Source organism: Lutra lutra, chromosome 4 (genome assembly GCF_902655055.1).
Source record: "Lutra lutra chromosome 4, mLutLut1.2, whole genome shotgun sequence".
NCBI lineage: Eukaryota > Metazoa > Chordata > Mammalia > Carnivora > Mustelidae > Lutra > Lutra lutra.
The window spans coordinates 96697965-96719485 of record NC_062281.1 but is presented as its reverse complement, the minus strand read 5'-3'; the positions used below and the strand labels follow the sequence as shown (position 1 = coordinate 96719485).

Sequence of the window (21521 nt, the reverse complement as noted above, 5' to 3'; positions counted from 1 at the left end):
TTCACTGTGGGCTTTTTGTTTATTTGGTTTTTTTCTGACCCTTTAAAACTGTGAACCCCATTTGTAGGTGCAGAACCATCCAGAAACAGCTGCAGGCCACCTCTGCCCAGGGCCCTTGACCACCCAGTCCAGGGTGGCAGCACCTTTGAGCCTTGCCTCTCTTTTCACAGGAATCCATCACTTGAAGACCAGGCCTGTGACCGGATTTACCGTGTCGGGCAGCAGAAAGATGTTGTTGTGCACAAGTAAGTGAAGACCTGCTGGGGCGTAGGCCCCTTCACAGGCTTTCCCTTTGTGCCAGTCTTTCTTGGGTCCCGTTTTAACAGAATGTAAAATATTTGGCGATCACTTGACTAGTGATGCTCCTGAGTCACGGTGCCCTTGGTATTCACAGTCCAGAAGGGAACACAAGCAATTTGGGGGTGACCTGGGGGTTGGTTGGTCCCTGCAAGAGAAGAAAAGGCTTGTATGTTAGGGATAGGGAAAGTACCCTCCTCCCCACCCTTTGTTTATTAGTTTTTTGCTTTTAACTTTTATGCTGACGTAACTTCGGGCATGCAGAAAAGGATGTAAGAGTTCTTAAAAGAATAATATCCCCCAAAATCTTGTTTATAAAAATAATACCAGAAACTGCTCATGTGCTGTAGCGCATGTCTGTGTGCATGTAGACTTCTTTCTGGACCATTTGAGAGTCAGTTGCAGCCGTGGTGCTCCTTTACCCTTAAATACTGCAGGGTGCGTTTTTAAATTAGAACATTCTCTTACATAACCACAGTAAAAGGCTCAAAGTCAGAACATAAACACTGATAGAGTGCTGTTATCTGAGCTGTGGACTATTCTGTTTTGCCACTTGTCCCAGTGAGGTCCCTCACAGCAAAGGAAAATCCTAGAGGCTGCGTAGTATTAAGTTGTCACGACTCTTTTGTCTCCTTTAATTTGGGACCATACGTCAGTCTTTCTTTGTGTCTTATGACATTGACATTTTCAAAGAGCACAAGCCAGCGATTTTTATAGAATGTCCCTCTCTTTAGGACTTTTTCCCTTAAGAACCACAACCAGCGTTAATGCTACAATCCCTTTGTAGCAACGGACCCCTTTTTCTCCTTCCTTTTCAGGGCCAGGTTTCCTGAAGAATTAGAAATCACTGACTGTCTTGTCTTGCTTACCTCTCAGATTCATTCCTCAGCCTCTCACCCCTGTTGCTCCACTGAAACCGCTCTTGTTACAGGTCATCCGTGAATTCCACAGCGATCATGCTGGTTTCCCTGTCCTCAGCTCTCACCTCACCCTGTATGGTCCTCCCCTAGTAATCCTGTCTGCTCCAGGAAGTCCAAAAGTCTGAACCTGTGTCCCCAAGACCTCCAGCATCAGACCTCAATACTCAAATCCCCGCTAACCCTCTGAATCCGAGTGTGTACCCATTATCCATTCACTCGTGCACCCGTCTCATTCAGCTCCTAAATCTGATACCTGCCGAGTGTTCACTGTGGAGCAAGTTCCAGGAGACAAGTTCCAGGAACTCAGAATGTCACAGACTGAAGTGAGATACCGCCTCCGATCTCTCGATGCTTCTGACGACTGCCTCTACATGAATAGGATCCTGTATCCAATCCTAGAGCCACAGATGGGGTTCCTCCCTTTTTCTCCCTTTTCACATACCAAGTCCATTCATTTTATTTTTGAAATGTCTCAAAACTATCTCCTCTTTCCTATCCACACTGCCATCTCCCTTTTTCAAGTCTGAATTTCTTTGCATGAAATGCAGAGCCTCTCATGATCTGACCTCCACCATCCTCCAGAGCTTCTGTCATTGCTCTGTAACATGGTGGAGTCCTTTTGACTTCTGCCCTGGCCAGACTGGACCACCTGATCTTCCTCTGACATAACCCTGTTCTAAACTCGGCCGTGGTTTTTCCATTCCCGTTCCCTGGGACACCCACTCTCTGCTGCGCCTGGCAAACCCTTGCTCATCCCACAGGCCACACATTATGAACTCGGTCTTCAACAGAGATTTCCCCGAACACTGGAGATGTTTGCTTTTACTCTGTGCACACTGGACATATGACTGTAGCCCTTTCCAGTTTGCGTGATTGTATGTTTTCACGCCTCTCTTCCTGTGTTCTCTTTGAGAGCACAAGACTGGACTGTGTGCAGCTCTCCATCCTTGCACCTAGCACAGCACCTGGCAATATTGTAAATGCTCAATCAGTACTTGCTGAATGAGGGAATGAGTATAGTGGCATTTCTTCAGGGGGTGAAACCTGTTCTCAGTGTGAATTCGCCAAGAAATGAGACACTGTACTTACACCAGCACACACGGCAGGAACTTGATAAGCTCTAAGGCCTTCTGACTTGATCAGGGTTGAGCTTTTTGGGTGACAGCTGGATCTCTGCATTTTTTTAGATAGGGATAGCATTTGCCTATTTTGGCATGTTCCCAATTACCTTAGCTTCAGAAAGAAATGAAAAATAATTTGAGTCCCATCATTTTAAACAGGCACATGTTTAATCAAGGTTGTTTGGCTCTCATAAACATGGAGTTTTTAACTAAACCTTAAGACAACTTAAGAAAGAAATCTCATGTAAAAACTAAAGCATAAATGCAAGTTTGATTAGGTTATTAAATATGCTTTTTTGGGTTTCTGATTATTTATCTGGTTTTTTTTGTTTTTGTTTTTGGTTTTTTTTTTTTTTTTTTAGATTTATTTGTGAGGGAACAGTAGAAGAGAAGATCTTACACCTCCAAGAGAAGAAGAAAACTTTGGCCAAACAGGTCCTATCAGGATCTGGCACATCTGTCAAGAAGCTCACTCTGGCTGACCTCAAAGTCCTTTTTGGCATCTAACTTTTCTAGGGCTCAGGGTCGTACTGCTGCGGGTTTGCGGTAGAGTCTGGAACAGTGACCTGATATAAGCCCTCCTCGGCTTCTCATTTTACTGGCAAGTGCCAGGCTCTCCGCAAAAGGAGCCACCATCTTATCCAAGGAATTAGGTGTCAGTGATCACATTAAGCACTTGGGTCATCAGGTCGATCAGTCAACTTATTAAAGGGTAATGCAGAAACCAAAGAATTACTTCAGAAAAAAGAATATGCCTTAGAGTTAGATAATTTTGGAAAACAATACCAGGGGAGTTGTTACAAAAGTCTCAGTAAAAACTCAGAAAGCCCTCCGTTGCCTTGTTCTTCTCAGCTCATGGGAGACCAGTGTTACTGCCATTTCCAGTGCCGGCCCTCCCTCTCTCCTACCAACGAAGCTGCTCCTTCTAACACGTCTTGGGGCAGGGCGGAGAGTGGACCCCGAGGCCAGGCCTCTGCAGCTGTCTCTGGCCAGACAGTTCTGCTGCACCAGCCTCAGGGCAAGGAGGTGCATCGTCCGTGAACAGATGTCTGGTTTGGGTATTCTCGAACCATCCAGTGTTTGCTCTTGTTTCATTCATGGTGTTCCATAATTTCCTGTTGCTAGAGTATCATGTGCTGCTTGTGAAACACAGTTTACTACCTGGCATCTTTCCAGTACAGGCAGACCTCCCTTCATCGCACCTTGCCGACACCTCATTTCTTGCGACAGCACTGGCTCACTTTGTGGCTGTGTCCCATTCTGGTAGTTTTCACAGTGTTTGAGGCTTCTTCATCATTATTTTATTTGAATTGCTACGATCTCATGATAAACTTGAACAGATGAGGAGCTCTTGGATGAGCCAAGACGATGGATTCTTGAGATGGAACCTACTCCTGGTGAAGACACTGTGAAGATTGTTGAAATGATGCCAGAGGATTTAGAACATCACATAAATTTCGTTGACAAAGCAGCGACAGTGTTTGAGAGGATTGACTGTGAATTTGGAAGAACTTCCATTGTGGGGAAAGTGCTATCAAACCGCATTCCATGCTATGGGGAAATCATTCATGAAAGGAAGAGTCCTTCGATGTGGCAGACTTCACCATCATCTTAGTTTAAGAGATTACCGCAGCCAGCACCCTGACCAGTCAGCCGCCATTGACATTGAGGCAAGACCCTCCACCGACTCATTAAAAGCTCAGATGATAGTATTTTTCACGATAAAAGAATATTTTCAAAAAAGTTAATGTGTTTGTTTAGAGAGAGAACACACAGGAGTACGGTGAGGGCCAGAGGGAGAGGGAAAGAATTTCAAGCAGACTCCGTGCTGAGCATGGAACCGAATGCGGGGCTTGATCCCACAACCCTGAGATCACAACCCAAGCTGAAACCAAAAGTCAGACGCCCAACCAACTGAGCCACCCAGGCGCCCCAGCAATAAAAGATTTTTTAATTAAGATAGGTAGTTTTTTAGACATTCTACTATTGGACACTTGATGGACCACAATATAGTGTAAATATTTTTATATGCCTGGGAAATCAAGAGACTCATTTGACTCACTTTACTATGATATTCGCTGTATTCAGTCTGCAGCTGAGCCTGCAGTAGCCAAGGTCTGCCTGTATTTGCATTTTTACAAACTGACAGTATTTGTGGCATGTAGTGTCATTCTCTCATTTAGCATTGTATCATTTAGTATTTGCGTTATGGTTGGTATAATCGAATAAATGTGTGCTTGACAGTGTAGCAGAGATAATGTGTGTTTGCTAACCCCATCTCCTTTTCTTCTTGGGCACCCAGAGAGACTACATTTTCCAGCATTCACTGCAGTTACATGGGTCCATATTACTGAGTTCTAATCAATGGATAAGGAAAGAGGTAATGTCAGTCATTTCTTACCTCCCCTCCAACTTTACGAGTGATTCGTCACACTGTTTCTTCCCTCATCGGCCCACTACATGCCAGGGAACTGATGGAAGCCTACAAGGCCCTAGAGAAACCACTAGGTCAGGGATTCTTAACCTCCTTTGGGGCCATGGACCTTTTGCCAGACTAGTAAGCCTCAATTCCCAAATGACTGGAGTAAAGCCTGCATGTGTGCCTCCCTCCTCACCTCCGCTCATCCAGGGCGCTATCACATGATCAAGAAGTAATATTGGTTTAAGCCATTGAGATTTTAGGGTTGGTCAGATAGCAGTTGGTACTCTGATAAAAGCTCTTGAGACTTGTATACTTTGGGAAGCTGTTCCTCTTTCCTTCTTCCCCTTAGCAATCATTTCTAAAACACATCTGCTAATTTCTGTGAGAAGGGATTGTAGTTCTCCTAGATGGAACTATGAGTGCCAACCTTGAGTCAGGGGTGGGAGTTGAAGCTAACCCAGTCACAGTGTGGGCCGAGGCATCAGAGCCTGGGTAAGTAAAGGTGCTTTCTCAGGACAAGGTCTAAAGACCGATAAAGGTGACAGTATGGCCCATAGAAAGAGTTCTCATGTAGAACTCAGTCTTCAGTTAAGTTCCAGGTTCGTTTTAGCTGGGGACGTAGACCTGAAAAAGATCATTAACTTCTCTGCACTTTGGTTGCCCCATTCATAAGGTGGGCATTGTTTTCAGAACCCAGCAACTACAATAAGGTCCGTGATGAGATCAGAAAACGAAGAAGTAAGATTGCCCTTTCTTGCAGGTTTTAAGATGAACACACAGGGCAAAGGTGCAGTCCCTGAGAACAGTGGCTCCCAGGCCAGCAAGGATGTACAAAGCCTTTCTCTGCCCTGGGCTGACTGTCTGATACTAGGCTAGCTACAGGTTCCCTGCGAGGCTCAGCTCTTTGATCTGTAAGGTGTATGGATTAGTATATATCCCATTAGGCTCCACTGGGAATGTGGTAACTGCTCTATACACCACAGCCTGTTTGAGGGGATGGACATTGGTCACGTCAGAAGGCATGTTCGATGAACATGTGCATCCCAAGCACTGTTTAGGAGAGAAACACTGTTAACTTGGAGGATTTTCTTACGGCTGCCTGCCTACTGGACCAGACTCAGGCGAGGACAGGATGTCATCGAGGCTTTAGAAGCTGTGAAGGGTCACACAGGCACGCCTGTTACTGCTGTGGGACCGGGTCTGGGCATATGAGGGTAAGACAGCAGCCTGGGTGCAGCTGAAAGCCAGCTGGCAAGCATCCATCCAGAAGCACAACCCCACGGAGCACCCAATTTACCAGGAGTTTCTCGTGTGACAGATCTGCCTTTGTGGCAGGTTTATGGTTTGACTTCTCGTTAGCAGTGTTGATCACAGAATGCGTGCAGTGCATGTCATAGCTGGACAGAACCCCGAGGCCTTTAAAAATCCCGCTAAGGACTTCTGTTGCCGTGCGGTCATGAACAGCAGCAGGTAGGATGCCATCTGCGTGGAGTATGACCCTTTTCTCTAGCGGCTGTGTGCATGACTGCGAACAGCTATGTATGACCTCCAGCTTGTTTACTCTGTGGTTGTCTCTGTTGCCCAATGAAGCGGCTTTCAGCCAGGCTCAGAGGTGAAGCCAGACTCTTCTGAACTAGTAGGACAGTTGTGGAGCCATCAGTGCTCAGTGACCTCCGTGGTCACTGGGAATCTTGATACTGACCGTGATGCCTTGAGAGAACTGGGTTTACAAAGGGGGAGATTGTACTGCTCTTTGCTGTCTAGCATCTTGTCCTAAGAAAAGGCAGAATTTTAAAAATAGCTGGAAACGCCAAGAATTATAATAAGAACTTAGAATTCCTAAGCATGTCACCTAGATGAAAATGTTTTCAGAAATAAAAATGAAATTAGGGTCAGTGAGAGCACCAAGTACCCACCCAGAGTCAGTAGGTGGGGATTGAAGTAAGGAAGAACCTCACCCCTAGGGAGGGAACCTGGCAGACAGATCCACAGCTATACACCTCTGTCCTGGCCTGAGTCCTTTTACCCAGATTCCTTAGCTAATCTGAGGGAGGGTAGAGATGATGTATGCAAGGTAGGATGGGGAGAATACTTGCACTGCTACATCATTTGTACATCAGTTCAAAAATTGATATTAAATATGCCAGGCATTGCTGGGCACTGAAAGCCAAAGGGTCAAAGCGAAACCTGAAACCATCCCCGTTCTCCCTGAGGCTTACAGTCTCCCAACTGGCTGTGGAGGTGTCAAGGGCTGCAGGGAGAGGGGTAGTCGCTGGGAGGGCTTGGGACAAGGAGCTAGAACAAGAACTAGTTAAGACTGGGAAAGCAGTGAGGGAATTGAAGTCAGTACCGAAAGGCCAACCAGGCAGAGGGAAATGCCTTTCTACATCCTGCTTCCATTAGCGGTCACTTCGCCCAACCTCCCCTGGAGACAAACTCAGCAGGCATGCATCCTTTGGGGTAAAGCTGAGCGAGGACTGCATTTCAGAGATCAGAGTGGGCGAGCCGCCTGGTACATGTGTGTGTTTGTTATCCAAGACAGCCAAGGTGTTTATCCTTTGACAGCATCCCAGAGGACAGAGGCAGTAATCTGTGGCTCTCTTGTCTTACCTGTAACACCAGAGACAAAACTTACCTCATGACACTGTACCTTGTTGATGTTGATGCTTCACTGCTCACAACTCAAGGGTGATTTCTGAAGCACTTTGCGACACTGGGAACAATTCCTAAATCTTCAGATCTCTCTTTTTTTTTCCTCACCTCAGGAATCTGGGGCTCTACAGATCACTCTTAACTTTGCCAGGTCTGTCAGCTGGTAGGACAGTAGAATTGAATTTGGACTCCACTATACGGCAGGCCAATGAGCAAGCCACCCCCCTCCTCCCACACAAATTAATCTTAGTGTTTGTAAAGGAATTGCTACCATGAATACTGCTTCAAGGCTAGGGCATTTGCCAGAACGTGGATGTCTGACAAATTTTCTTCTGCACAGAGCTTCATCTACAGTAGAGTTCTACAATTACCAAAACCCTTTTTCCAACTGAAATACATGAAAAGCTTTTTATCCTCGCTTCTGAAGTGTGATTTGTTAAAAGACACACGGGAAAAAATGATGTAATACAATAAGTTTCTCCACGGCAAAGCAATTCCCTGGATGTCTGAGGTAATTGGAAAATTCAAGGCTGGTCCCTAAAGTGCATACAATTTATCTAGCAGGTTTGAGAGAAAGGCTGATATTTTTTTTCCCCCAAGTGGTATTTGGTTAAATGACAAATCTGGCGTTTGGGGGAAGCAAAGTCTTGCGTATAGAAACAGATACCAAGGACAGCCAAACTGAAACTTGTACCAAATGAGATCTTTTTTTTATTCAACAAAATGTTGATTAAGCCTCTACTATGTGCCAGGAACAATGTGGTCAATAAATGCCAAATCCTTGTCTTCATGGAGCTGACAGAGAACAAACATTAAACAAATAGAATATGTATGTGAGGTGGGGATGAAGCCGAGTGAGAGGGATATGGAGCCCTGAGGTGACGAGTTGCTATTTTATACAGGGTAGTTAGGGACCTCTCTGATAGGATGATGTTTGACAGATGATGTTTGACATAGGAGCGGAAACCTGAGGAGAAGGAGAGACAATCATTAAGTATCTGTGAGAAGAGCATTCCGGATGGTGGGGCAGTGATTGTAAAGGCTGCTACGCAGAGCATGTGGAGGGTTTGTGGAGCCCAGGGAGGCAGGTTGGGCTGGAACAGAGTGACTAGGGGTGAGGGGAGAGGAAATGAGAGAACAGGGAGCCGGGGTGCAGGCTCTTACATGCTGATGCAAACGCTGGCTTTTTTCTGAGTGAGTTGGGAAGATGTTGGGTGTGAAGTGGAAGAGTGACGTGATCTGAGGACCTCTTTAATTCCTGATGGGAGAGAGGCCACAGGAGGGGAAGGGTGGAAGCAGGGAGTCCAGCTAGGAGGCAGGGGAAAGATCTGCGTGTCTTATACCAGAACAGTGGCCGTGGAGGTGGAGAGCGGTGTTCAGCAGATGTATTTCGAAGGGAAAGCCAAACGGACTCACCCGTGGATTGGATGTGTACGTGAGAGGGGGAGTCAAACACATTTGCCAGGCCATTGACTCTACCTACCACCTGTAAGAATGGATTTGGACTTTCCTCCGAAAGAGGTGGAGCCGACCGCGGGAGAAGCAGTTTGCTAGTGTAGGCAGGTGGGAAGTGGGAATGGGAAACTGGGAGTTCTGTTGTGGACATCTGAAATTTGAGGCACCTGGGATGCCTCCAAGTGGAGGTGTTAAGCTATCGGATATAATCCTTTGGAATTTGGAATGGCACATAAACATAGGAGTTTTCATGTCTAAATGGTATTTAGAATCAGGAGAGGAGGAGATCATCTAGGGAGGGGGAGGACATAGAAATGCAGGAATGGATGGATCCTTAGGGCTGCCCAACATGTTGGATCAGGAGAAAGGAAGAGGAACTAGCAAAGATCAAGAGTCAGGAAAAGTCAGCCAGAATGAAGGAGAGTGATGCCATGCGAACCAAGCGAAGGGAATGTTTCAAGGAAGGGAAAGTGATCAGTTGTGTTAAATGCGGTTGATGGAAACATTGGGAACTGATCACTGGGTCCATAATGTGGCCATTAGTGGGGACCTTGATGAGAGGTGGAGGGGTGAGGAAGCGGTGGAGGGGTGAGGAAGAAAGCCTGATGGGGTTAGACCTAAGAGGATGCAAGGAGAAGTAGAGTTAGTAAACAATTATTTTTGAAGTTTTTTAATGGGAAGCAGAAAATGGAGCATTGCTGGGAGGGTGAAACATGTTATGGACTGAATTTTGTTCCTCCCAAATTCATAGACTGAAGCCCTAATCCCCAGTGTCACAGTATTTGGAAATAGGGCCTATACGGAGGTAACTGAAGTCAAATAAGGTCATGGGTGTGGGCCCTAACTCAGTAGGACTGGTGTCCTTATGAGAAGAGCTACCAGGGAATTGTCTGCACGGAGGAAAGGCCACAGGAGGGCACAGGAGGCAGAAGCCGCCTGTAAGCCAAGAGAGAGGTCTCAAGAGAAACATTCATCTTGGCCTTCCAGCCTCTAGAACTGAGAGAAATCAATTTCTGTGGTGTTTGGTCATGGCAGCCCTAGCAGACTAGTACAAAAATCAAGGGCAATCTGTTTTTTTAAGAGGGGGAAATATTATAGCATGTTCCTGAGGAAATTCCTGGAGCAATGTTCCTGGGTTGTGGAGATGCAATGTGGTCTAGCATACAAGTATAGAGGTTTGTTTTTTGTTTCGTTGTTTTGTTTTTTAGGATTTTATTTATGTGAGAGAGAGAACGTGTGTGCACAGGCAGTGGGAGGAACAGGCAGAGGGAGAAGCAGATTCTCCGCTTGAGCAGGGAGCCCGACGAGGGACTCAATCCCAGGACCCCGGGATCATGACCTGAGCCAAAGGCAGACCCTTAACCCACTGAGCCACCCAGGTGCCCCAGAGTTTTGCTTTTGATAAGGATACAGCCAGATTTGTAGATGTGGTGGGAAGGTAGGAGAATTCTCTTCTGAATCCTTTTATTTTCTAGGTGAAATAGGAGGCAAGGTCATAAGTGGGGAGGAGAAGTGGGATAGAAAGTGGAGTTTGTGAGGGAAGTATGAACTAATTGTCTAGCAGAGCAGGGGAGCCAACTGACAAGGGAGATGTTGTCAGACAACTAGGTGCCCGCTGAAATTTGTGGTCGTAGATTTAAAGCGAGGCTAAATCCTCGTGCTCTTGTGTTTTTCTCCAGGATCATCCAGTCAGGTTAGATAGAGTGTTGGATCCAACTGGGGATTTTACCAAAAATGATAGGGAGACCACATGCAAGAGAGTGATTATAATGCTGGGTCTGTAGAATCTGAGAGAGAATGAAGGAAAGCACATTCAGGCGTGAGGGGAACCATGAGAAGGTGGTGGAATCACTGATTGTGTGTTCCAGAAGAGGATCGGGATATTCTCATGGGTGAGCCATAAAGATGGGGGAGCTGGTGGTCATGGGATGCTTGAAATGGAATTGATGCAGAGGGTGCAGTTGGAACCCAGCCAGGTGGAGGGGATGACTGACTGTATGGCTAAGGTAGGGGAAAAGGAACACGGAATTAAGAAGCCTATGTGAATACTGAATTAATCTGAGACTATGAGGCATGATTCTGCGTGGCAGCAAGCTCAGGCTAAAATCGTCAAGGAATGAGGGGGACCACGGAGGAGCAGCAAGTTGTAGAAAGGCTTGAGGCTCAAGGCTGGCCATTTTTTGAAAAAAGAGAGGTAATGGTCTGGAACAGAGCTGCTCAACAGAGGCACGGTGAACCTTTTGGACTGGGTCTGCTGCAGAAGGCTTCCTGGAGCTGAGCAGCGTTCCAGACTTCTACACAACAGATGCTAGCGGCACCAGCCTCCAGCTAGACAAGGAAAAATGTCTCTAAGACATGACTAAATATCCCTTGTGGGGAAAGATCCCTCCTGGCTAAGCAGCACTGATCCTAAAGCAGCAATGATCAGCTCACAGGACACCCTCCTGATGTGGGGGCCCAGCGATTATAAGAAGCGAGGAAAAGCAAGTAGCTAACACTTTGAGAGGGTCACAGGGCCATCACGGTCTTGTGCGAAGATCAGATTTGGGTTAGAGAGCACCGAAGAGAATCTTCCTGGACAAGGGTGGGAATATAGTGACTACCTTAGGATTACGGCTGCGATGTAGCTATCTCGCAGCCCTAAGGAGGAAAGAAATGTATCCCGCAATGACTGACAGTCCGTGTTTCATCTTCTTGCTTCACTTCCTTTGCCTGACCCAACTCACTGCTCAAATGAGTCACCTGCTTTTTAATGGCTCCTGAAATGCAGATTTCAGTAATTATATCTAATACATACTGAAATCCAGAGTCCTAGAAGGTTACACCAAGTATATACAGTGAAGCCATTGGCAGTCCTGAGGCACCAGTGCTGTGTGCTTCCTCTTCCCAGAGTTCTCTGCGGCCTCTAACAGCTAAGCAGGCTCGCTCCAGGACTCGGAGCTTTGACCAAACTTCCTAGCTTTCCAGACCAGAGTAAAGACTCCTCTGTAAATAACAGCAGGTGGGGAGATGTGAGGAGGATGAAAGTAGCTAGATTGCCTGGCAAGAGTAGAACCGTAACCAATTTCTGAGGTGGTATTTCACACAGTTTCCCTTTATTTACTTTTTGCTTGTTTGCCCTTGATTAAATACTAACCTAGCCTGAAGAGTATGAGATGGACGTGGCCTGTGGTGAAGCCGGGGACCTCCACCCCAATGGCAAGATCCCATTATGAACCATTTAATGTGTGCTAGGAAAAAGTAGATACGATGAAAGGCAGTCTTAATTCTTTGAGGGAAACAGCAAACATGTGGCTCTGGGAGAAATAAACGAGTTACATATCCAGAAGTTAGGAACTAGACTCCCCACATGATCGCAAAATCCAATGGTGTAGAGTGCTCCATTCCTGCATGAGAGAAGGGGGCCTCGGTGTAGAATGAACACTGCCGACCATCATGAAGAGAGAAGCGTGGTCTCTGGTGCTCAACCGTCTGTATATACCATCAGCTAGTGACTCACAAGAAAGGACTGGAACTCGAGAGTGTAAGATAAGGCACTTTGTTTTTAATTCTATCCATTTCTTCAGAATTAATCAAGGTCTGGGGTCCTCCGGTAATTTGAAGTTGTGCTGACTGCAGCTAATGGGTCGATCACGTGCCCAGGAAGGCGTCAGAGTGCCACAGTTCTGAGTAGACTCCTCGGCGCGTTCTGCCCACCCATCCACGTGCATTCTGACTTCTCGGCAAACTTCCCACAGCATGACCAGTGCGGGCGCCCTGGGTGACCTTTGTGTCCGTGGCCGCAGCCTAGGTACCCACCTGTGTGGTACCAAGAGGAGACAGAAGACAACCATTAAGAATAAAGTCCAGCAGTTTTCTGTGGAAACTTAACGTTTCTGGCAACATGTGGACTCATGGATGTGAAAACATGTAATAAAATCCGGCAAGAGAAACAAGCTGTCTGGCGCCTGTCTAGGAGGAGGCCTCCTGAGGACTGAAGACAGCGCATCAATTAAGGTTTGCTGAAGTTCTGAGAGCGTAGTTTTAACATTCTGCTAACTCGAGATGAACCGGTTTAGGTTTTAACTGTAAAGTAATTGAAATAAAAGACACAGGAAGAGTGGCTGAAATAAAGAAGATAGTTCCTAAAGTGTTTATGCAAAAGGGTGCATGAGCCTATCTGAAGGCCCACCACCAGAGTAAGGACACAATAGGATACTATCTAAAAAATAATTAGGGGGGCGCCTGGGTGGCTGAGTTGGTTAAGCATCCGACTCTTGATCTTAGCTCAGGTCTTGATCTCAGGGTCCTGAGTTCAAGCCCTGTGTTGGGCTACACAAAAAATTAGAGGGGTGCCTGGGTGGCTCAGTCATTAAGCGTCTCCCTTCCGCTCAGGTCATGATCTCAGGGTCCTGGGATCGAGCCTCAAGTTGGGCTCCCTGCTCAGCGGGAAGCTTGCTTCTCCCTCTCCCACTCCCCCTGCTTGTGTTCCCTCTCTCACTGTGTTTGTCAAATAAATAAAATCATAAAAATAAAAAAAAAAATAAAAAAAAAAAAAAGGTCTCTTGCCTGAGTCGACCCTCCTTCCCCTAAGAAAAGAGCCAGACCTGGTCAACTGATGTAATCACCCACTTCCCCATCCTTGACTTGCTTGGCATTTCTAAGCAGAGTGGGTTTAGATTTTTTTTACACTGCCAGGCTGTTGGAAAGGGTACAGATGGAAATTGAACATCCTGGGGAGAAGCACAGGGCTCATAAGACTGGTGAACTAGATCAGAACTGCAAGAACTCAGAACTTTAAAGCTTATTCACTTTGCAGAACAGAGAAGCTTTAAGCGAACTTTTAGAACTATGGTGTATTGATATGCATGGATTATATTCCTAGCAAGAGAGCCTAAGTCTGAGTCTCCTAAACCCAGTGGCTGTGTGGTAGTTGACCCAGCACTGCCGGGAGACTTTCGAGAGTGTTCCTCCTCACCTGGCATGGTGCCTCCACAGGCACAGCGAGCCGTCTTCTGGCCTCCGCTGGAGCAGAACGTGCAGCAGTGAAACACGCCCGGGTGTGGGCGATGCCTTTTCCTCACGGTCACGGTGAATGGTGAGCCCTTCAAAGTTAAGGCGAACAGCAAAGAACAGCACGTTATGAGTCAACAGGGATGTGCTGAGCAACCCATTTGCTTAAACGCAGTGTCAGTCACAGGGCCTGGCCCTGGAGAGTTGAGGACAGCAGGAGGGAAACGGATGAGGGACCAGTGACTGGCTGGGTGCTTAGCCGTGTGACACCACGTACAAATGCATGAGAGCCAAGGGCTCTGTGCGGCCCCTCTAGCATGGAGCCCGCCTCATACATGAATAAGCCCATATAAATAAATATAAGTTTTTAAAAAAAATATATAAGTTTTTAAAAAAGTGTTTTGTGTCACTGGTGTTGCCATCTTCTCCATTCTAGGGGAGTCTTAGGGCTCATTAGTAGAGTGCCACAACCACAAGGCTAGGCCGTCCCGTGATCCTTTCTCCAATGCCTTGTCACACACCTCCTCCTCTCACACACTGAGCCTCACTCCCTTCCTCCCTCTCCTCCATCCTGGACATTTGTTTCCCCATCCACCTAGTCTCAGTCTGTGAGGACACAGGCAGAAAGGTGAAGAGCGTGTGCTTAATAATCCTCAAACTCGAAACTCTCCCACCTGCCCCTCTCCTTCCAGGACAACTTCCGTTCTCCACTTTCTGTCCTGTGTCAGACAATCAGTAGCTAAGAAGGTAGCTCATAGGCCTTTCCCTGACTGAGAAGCATGCTGTCTGCAGAAACACAAAACTCAGATTCTGGTACCTCAGAAGCCTTTCAAGTATTCCATCTCTCCTCCTTTCAAGAATTTATGATCCATTTTAAAAACACCTTGGAGTTCAAGGAAATGGGTTCAAGTTCTGGTTTTGCTCTATAGGGACTGTGTACCTCAGCATGTTTGTTCCTTAGTCCAACTGCATGATGATCCCTAGGCCTGAACGGCCTGGAACAAAGGCCTAAGAATGTAGGCAGAGGCATGTAGCCCACTCTGGCCAACGTAGTTAGACGGGCAGCAAGTGGATGCTGAACAGAAGTCTTCCCCTCCCTTCCTGCACACACCACAAGCCCAACACGTCATGACACTATGATATTTCATCGTTCCTGTCAAGTGCTGCTTTCTGGTTGGGGAAAACCTATGAGTACTAGCAATTCTATTGGACCTGCTGAGTATGGCCCAATTTTAAAAAATTCACAATCTCTAGACCAGAAAGTGTCATCCTCGTCTGAAGAGGTGGTACAGTAACCCTGGTAAGAGCAGAGCACATACAGAAATAGGCGAAAGAGTTACGAGGGTAGATGGTCATGCAGAGAGACGACTGGTCAGCTGAGGGGAGAGGGCATAACTCTCCCCAGTTGTGTTCCAGTACGTTCCAGTCTGTCCGGTTACAGTCTGAACAATCCTGAGCTAAAGGATATCACTTGAATGTGTATGCTTGTCCCCTGGCAGAATGCCCCCTGGGATGAAGGTATCTTTCCCAAATTAAGAATTTTCCAACGGGAAGAATGACAAAATACAAGCTCAACAGCCAGGAGGAGGAATAGGCACAGAGTTCTTACGGTCACCAGCAAAATCTGGGTCATTTCTCCAGTGAAGAGAATGAAAAAAGAGGATCCCATGCAATCCCTCCACATAGCTGATCCCCCCAAGTCATGTCTCCACAGCCTGAGATGGTAGAAGCCAGAGGAAGCAGGGAGAAGGGAGGTCAGGGCCAGGCATAGGTCCTACTCACCTGCACATGCTGCTCTTTGATGCAGACCACCACGGTATAGACACCCGGCTCCTTGGGGGTATAGGAGATGTAGTATGTTCCGTCCTTGTTATCTCGCACCAGCGCTCTGACCGGACTGAATGCAGATGGGGTTCAAAAAACCACTCCCTCTCACAGGCCTGCTGCAGCCGCCCAGCACTTGAGGTGTGAGCCCTACACCAGTCTGCCCCACATTCATCTGAAATGTCCCCCAAGCAGGATGTCCCTCCATTGGTCTCGGAAACTAGTCTCACGACAGGAAGGAAGCAATATAAATGCTGCTTTAATCTGACGTACAGAGGAATTCCATGAAAGCATCACTGTGTTCTCTCTAATGGACTTGCTGTACCCTCCTGCTCTCCTCCCTCCTCTGATTCCAGGAGACACACGAATATACTCCCAGCCCAATGGAGTAGCAGAGTGGGGCTGAACTTTGAGAAGGGGCCTGTTGGGTCCAACATAAGAGTATTTTTCAGGGAGCAGACTTTTGGGAGAGAGTGGAGTATTGGCATAAAACTCGCAGAAGAAAACACGTCTGCTCCAACTGGTCATATCACATATTTTAATAGCATCTGGGGGGCACGGGGTGGGGGGAGTTGGGTGTAAGTACTGCAGGCACACCTCCCCAATTACAAAGGGGCCTTAAGTGTCCAGTTTCGTCACTGCTTATTACCCTTGACACCGGGCTGTGTAATACACACCTGTCTTTCTTATCTTTAGGGATGACCGCGACTTGCACGCTGTCTCCTCCCCGACCCATGCTCTCTCCTGCTGCATCCTTACACAGCAGAGTGAAAGAGGCTGTCTGTTTCTCCCGGGCTCGGTGGAGATCTGCGGAAGATCAAACACTCAGTCCTCACCTGAAAGGCCAGACGGGGTGCCTGCTTCTGCAGATCAGACACCATCTTCCTTCTTCTCTTTAGAACAAAAGGTCCTGCTTCCTGTTTATCGTAATCATCCTGCTCCCTTTCTTTTCCCTTCCCGCTCCGGCCCCCAGAGCATACCTCCTGGGAGTCCCTCCTGGCAAGCCTGGTTGTCTCTCAGCCAGTTGCTGCTCTTGGATCACCCAGGATCCTGAACCTTAAGGGCAGCCCTAAGGGAGCTTTGAAAAGACTTGGGATGGACCTCTGTAGTCAGAGCAGAAAACCTCTAGACCCTCTGAGGGAAGCTTGTAAGCCCAAAGCTATCCCGTCCGAGCTGCAGATCGTGCTTGAATTGGTCGGGGGTGCAGCTGATCGGCTTGGCCTCTTCAGCACTTGGGCCAAGCTGCTGGGAAAATAGTCACTAGGTGCAGCTTCCGGCCCAGCAGTTGCAACAGGGCTTCTTAACGAGGGGCTCATGAACTACCATCTGGTCTCTGCAGAAGCTTATGAGGGGTCAAAGAATCTCCTGAAGCAGGGTGCCCAAATTAGTGGATGTTTCTTGGGGAGAGATCATTCTCAAAGGGACCGAAGACCTCCAAAATGTTAAGAATTCCCGTGCCAGAGTCAGGCTGCATCCATGGTCCAGTCTGCCCATCAGGACCAATCTCCGACATATCTGTGTTTGAATAACTGCTTTCAGGAACAGAAGGGTCCTTTCGGGACAGGAGAGTCAAAGGAAATTGTTTCTCCCCCTACCAAATGAAATGCCTACCATAATCTTGCAAATGTCAAGATGTGGCTTACATAAACCAAGAAGGGCACAGATGAAAGTATGCTCCAACCTTGTCTTCCTCACTCCTCTGAAACTCTTCAGAATGATCCAAGCCCCCTGTGGGCCTGCCATGCTCCTCTGTAGGCAGGCAGGACTTCACCCCGGCCTATCCTATTACTGTCTTTGGGCACTGTCTCTGTTCTACCATCTGATAGAAACAGCATGCTCGGGGCGCCTGGGTGGCTCAGTGGGTTGAGCCTCTGCCTTCGGCTCAGGTCATGGTCTCAGGGTCCTGGGATAGAGTCCCGCATCGGGCTCTCTGCACAGCGGGGAGCCTGCTTCCCCCTCTCTCTGCCTGCCTCTCTGCCTACTTGTGATCCCTGTCTGTTGAATAAATAAAGAAAAATCTTTAAAAAAAAAAAAAAAAAGAAAGAAAAGAAAGAAACAGCATGCTCCTGGAGTTCCTTGCTAGTAACTGCTTCACTCAACTGGAAAAGGGTCACGCCTCACTGCTGTATGGGATACTAACTGTACCCTGGCCAGAACGAAACAGAAAGAAAGGGCGAGGAAGGGGGGTCACTGTCCTTTCAATCACTATGGCTCTCGCCCTCAGTAAACTGGCTGGTAGGAAACTCTTCCTAGCTGGATGAGGGCCCCAGCTGAAAAAGCCACACCCCTTAAACACCATGTCCTCACCCACCGCCCTCTCCAGGCCAGCGGGAAATGCCTTCCTACCTTCTCCTTGAAGGACACATTTGCTTGGATCGACCTCTTTGGTATTGATGGCCCCATAAACTTCATAGCCACGGCACCGGCCTGCTTTCTGCTGAGGAGAGAAGCATATCTTATCGTTTACTCCAGGATGGACACTGTATTCGACTTTGTTCAGCTTTGTGAGCCGTTCTACTACCACCCCCTTGGTGATGAGGATCTCCAAGTCTGAGCCACTGGTCAGCAGGTGCTCTGTGAACTCCACGCCAGTCCGCATGTCTGCCAGCAGCTGCTCTAGCTGGGCTTTCTGCAGCTGCAGGGAGTTCTCCTTCTGGACCCGTATGTCTTCCAACTGCTTCAGCAGCTTGTCCCGGTGCTCCTCGATGGCCTTGATGTAGCCTTCAGAGAACGTTCGCACGTCAGCGGCCACGGCCTCCACCCGCTCCCGGAGGGCAGTGTTCACCCTTTTGATCTGTAGGAGGGCTTCCTCCAGCGCCTCCACGTGGGGCTGGGTGCCTTTCAGGAGTTCCCGCACAGAGTCCCCATGCTTGTGGATAACATTACTCGTGAAGTCGTAGGGGTGTTCCCGGTGCTCCCCCACCACGCAGTCCCGACACACGGGCCGGTCGCAGAGCTCACAGAACAGCCTCAGCTCCTCTGCGGGGTGTGCAGGACACAGAATGGGCTTTCCGATCCTGCTGTAGCCTTTCAAGTCTTTTAAGTCCACCATCGTATGGTAAGTTGTCTTCTTCTGCCGCCTAAGGACAGAGTCAGGGACAGGCAATTAGAGGCCGGTTCCGCTGGGCAAGTCTGGCAGTTTTCAGAGCATGGCTTGGAAGTCAAACAGATTAGAGTTCAGTCCCTTGCTCTGACCTCTTACTTAACCATGCAATCCTCTGATTCCAGTTCTCCTCATCTGTGCGGGGAGGAAATAATAACACCTATTCCAAAAAGGCTATTATGTTGAATAAAATGATAGTAGACTATGGCTCTCTGGCCTGGGACGGGACTTTGCCAAAAGTTGCAACACTAACGCCTAAGGCCTGGAACTTTCTCCGAAGCATTAGTTTGGCAAGCTGAGACAAGAGCCATGGCCTACTCCTTCAGCAAGCTAGAGGTGAGAGCATGGTGGGAACCCAGCACCAAGAGACAGAAACTGTGCCACGTGGCACAGCAATAAGTCCCAGCAATTAAAAAGTGTCCAGCTGGCCCTGACAGAGAGTCTCCCTCCACTTTCACTCGAGATTCTGGTAAAGCATTTCCTTTGACCAGCGCCTGTATCACCCAAAGCAGCAAGCTAGAGTTTTCCCCAAGTCACTGGCATTATTAGAAAGACTGAAATCAATGGTCAGTAGTCACAGCTCTCTTTCAATTCCCCTTTCCGGCGACCCTCTAGAGATTCAGGGGAATCCCCAGGAAACCCGATGACTGTGGGGAGATGCCCCGGTAGCATGATAGCAACTCGGAGCTCACATGACTATTCTGGCACGAGAAGAGTGGCTGTGGAGAAAACAGGGTCAGCCATTTAGATGGTAGCAAGGCAGTCATAATTACAAGTTAAAAATAGAAAGACTGAAAATGACTGACTTGTTCTGTTGGTGAGACCAGAAAACAAATGGAAGGCAGAATTCAAAAACTATTTTAAGATAATCCTAAAATCTTGGCTATTTTATAATCTGATGTCCTGGAACGGGGGTGGGGGTGGAGAAGGGGCAGAGAGTGATTCATGTGACCAGCTGTTCACCAAATGCCATAAAAGACAAAAATCTGCACCCCAACAAGCACCTATCATCGGCCCACCTCACCAAGCTCCAGAGTCACTCTAGGGTCCAAGGCAAGGCTGTGATGGGGCACGGCCAAATAGCCCTTATACTGGGAAGGCAGCATGGATTACTAGAAAGAGCACAGAATGTGGTCAGAAGACCTGGATTTAAAAACTGGATTCCGTTATATGCTACTTACTGGCTGTGGGGCCTTGGCAAATCACATTTTGCTGAGCTTCAGTTACCCCAAATAATAAATGGGAGTGAAAACAGCGCCTGCTTTTCTATAAGAGTTGCAAGGCATCAAATGCGATCGAGGCCAGGGGCTGTGCATTCTTCTCTGTTTATCCAGCACCCACTACAATTATTCACCATACAAACGATTGATGATCCAAGGAAACTGCGCCTGTGCTTTGCAAACTGAAAAGGACTATGCAAACCTTTGCTTCTATTATTCCGAGATGTATTATGTAAGACTGCAGGAGTTAACTACCATCCTAGAGTGCTTATGACAGCATATACTGCTCTTTGACCTTGCCGGCATTCGAGAGAGAGCTTTCCGTCCCATCTGCTCACCAGGGGATTTCTGGCTTGATACCTCTTTGTATTTGGCTCTTAAGCCACACCGGGGGGGTGGGGTGGGGAGGGGTATCCCATCTTTACCTATGAGCCTGGCAACAGAAGTGGCACAGATTGGCTTTGCAGGTCTGACATCTCTTCTCCACCTCTCTGTCGCTGCACAGGTCACACACCAGGCCCTGGCCTTCCCCATGAAGACTCTCCAGCATCACATCATTCATGGCCAGGTGGTCTATGGTTAAAGCCTTCACTCCACCCATGGGCAGGTCCACCTGAGCATCACATACCGGACAGAGGATGCCGATCTGTGGCTGCAGACTGGGTGGCTTGAGTTCCTGGAATATTGACCCCTCAGAACTTGTGTCAGAGTCTCCCCCTCTGAGGTCCACTACTGAGAAGGGTTCCAGCTGCTCCAGACACGTGGTGCAAACTGTGTGCAAACAAGGCAAGAGCCTGGGGGCTTTGAAAAGCCCCATGCACAGAGGGCAGTGAGTCTTGCCTGAGTTCCCCAATGCGGTCCCCCTGGGGAGTTTGCCTACGAGACCCAGCAGCGGCTTCCTCTTTTCTGACATAATCCCCACGTTTGTGCCCAGTATCAGAAAAGGCGGTGGAGAGCTCTATAATGAAGTAGTAGGTGATTAAGCCTACCCAAAGAGAAAGTTCCCAGAATTTGAACAGAGACCATGGGGCCTCTCTCTTCGGCAATTCACAGGGCAAAATGGTAGAAGAGGAGTCGTCAAAGGAACCACTCGCAGATCTACTTAGGAGGGCCCCCTCCTTTCCATGGCATCCCATACCAGACGCGTCCACGCCCTCCTGTGCCCCCCAAGTCCTCCTCCCCAGAAGCGCTTCCAGGTCTACGTCTAGAGCTGGTCTTTCCGCCGCCAACTCCCGGACCCCCGCGCCTCTCACTCCCTCCACTACCACCCCCCTCCCGCCGCCCGCCCTACTGGCCCCACGCCCGACACGCGACAAGCGCCACCCCCGCCTCTGCGTGATGAGGTGGGGGGGCCTCCTCCTCCTTCCCTCGACCCGGCCCTCCGCGGACCGCACACGGCGGGCAAGGGAGCTGCGAGTCCCGCCGGCTTCTGGATGGCCGCCGCCTCCCCAACACCGCGGCCCAAGGTGCCCGGAGGCTCTGGCCTCTTCGCACCAATCCCAGTCCGGATCTACA

General features: G+C 48.3%; 2 protein-coding genes across 3 annotated transcripts in view; one reads left to right on the top strand and one right to left on the bottom strand.

Annotated features, from left to right (window-relative positions):
* TTF2 (transcription termination factor 2) overlaps window positions 1-4584 on the top strand; it is a 40620-nt gene extending 36036 nt beyond the window's left edge. The window contains exons 22-23 of one of the 2 annotated variants that reach the window (XM_047724625.1): window positions 171-245; window positions 2701-4584. In XM_047724625.1, the coding sequence (XP_047580581.1) occupies window positions 171-245; window positions 2701-2845 (220 nt within the window). In that variant the 3' untranslated portion in view covers window positions 2846-4584. Of the gene's footprint in view, window positions 1-170; window positions 246-2700 lie in introns of those variants that run through there. The other variant, XR_007126510.1, reaches the window with a different exon arrangement.
* Window positions 4585-12391: 7807 nt separating this feature from the next.
* On the bottom strand, window positions 12392-21500 carry TRIM45 (tripartite motif containing 45). The gene is made up of 6 exons (XM_047724626.1): window positions 20432-21500; window positions 18030-18763; window positions 16361-16490; window positions 15642-15756; window positions 13825-13951; window positions 12392-12665 (listed from the first exon to the last, which is right to left on the bottom strand). Exons 1-6 carry the CDS (start codon window positions 20917-20919, stop codon window positions 12517-12519), a joined length of 1743 nt encoding a protein of 580 aa, XP_047580582.1. The 5' UTR covers window positions 20920-21500; the 3' UTR covers window positions 12392-12516.
* Window positions 21501-21521: the final 21 nt, after the last annotated feature.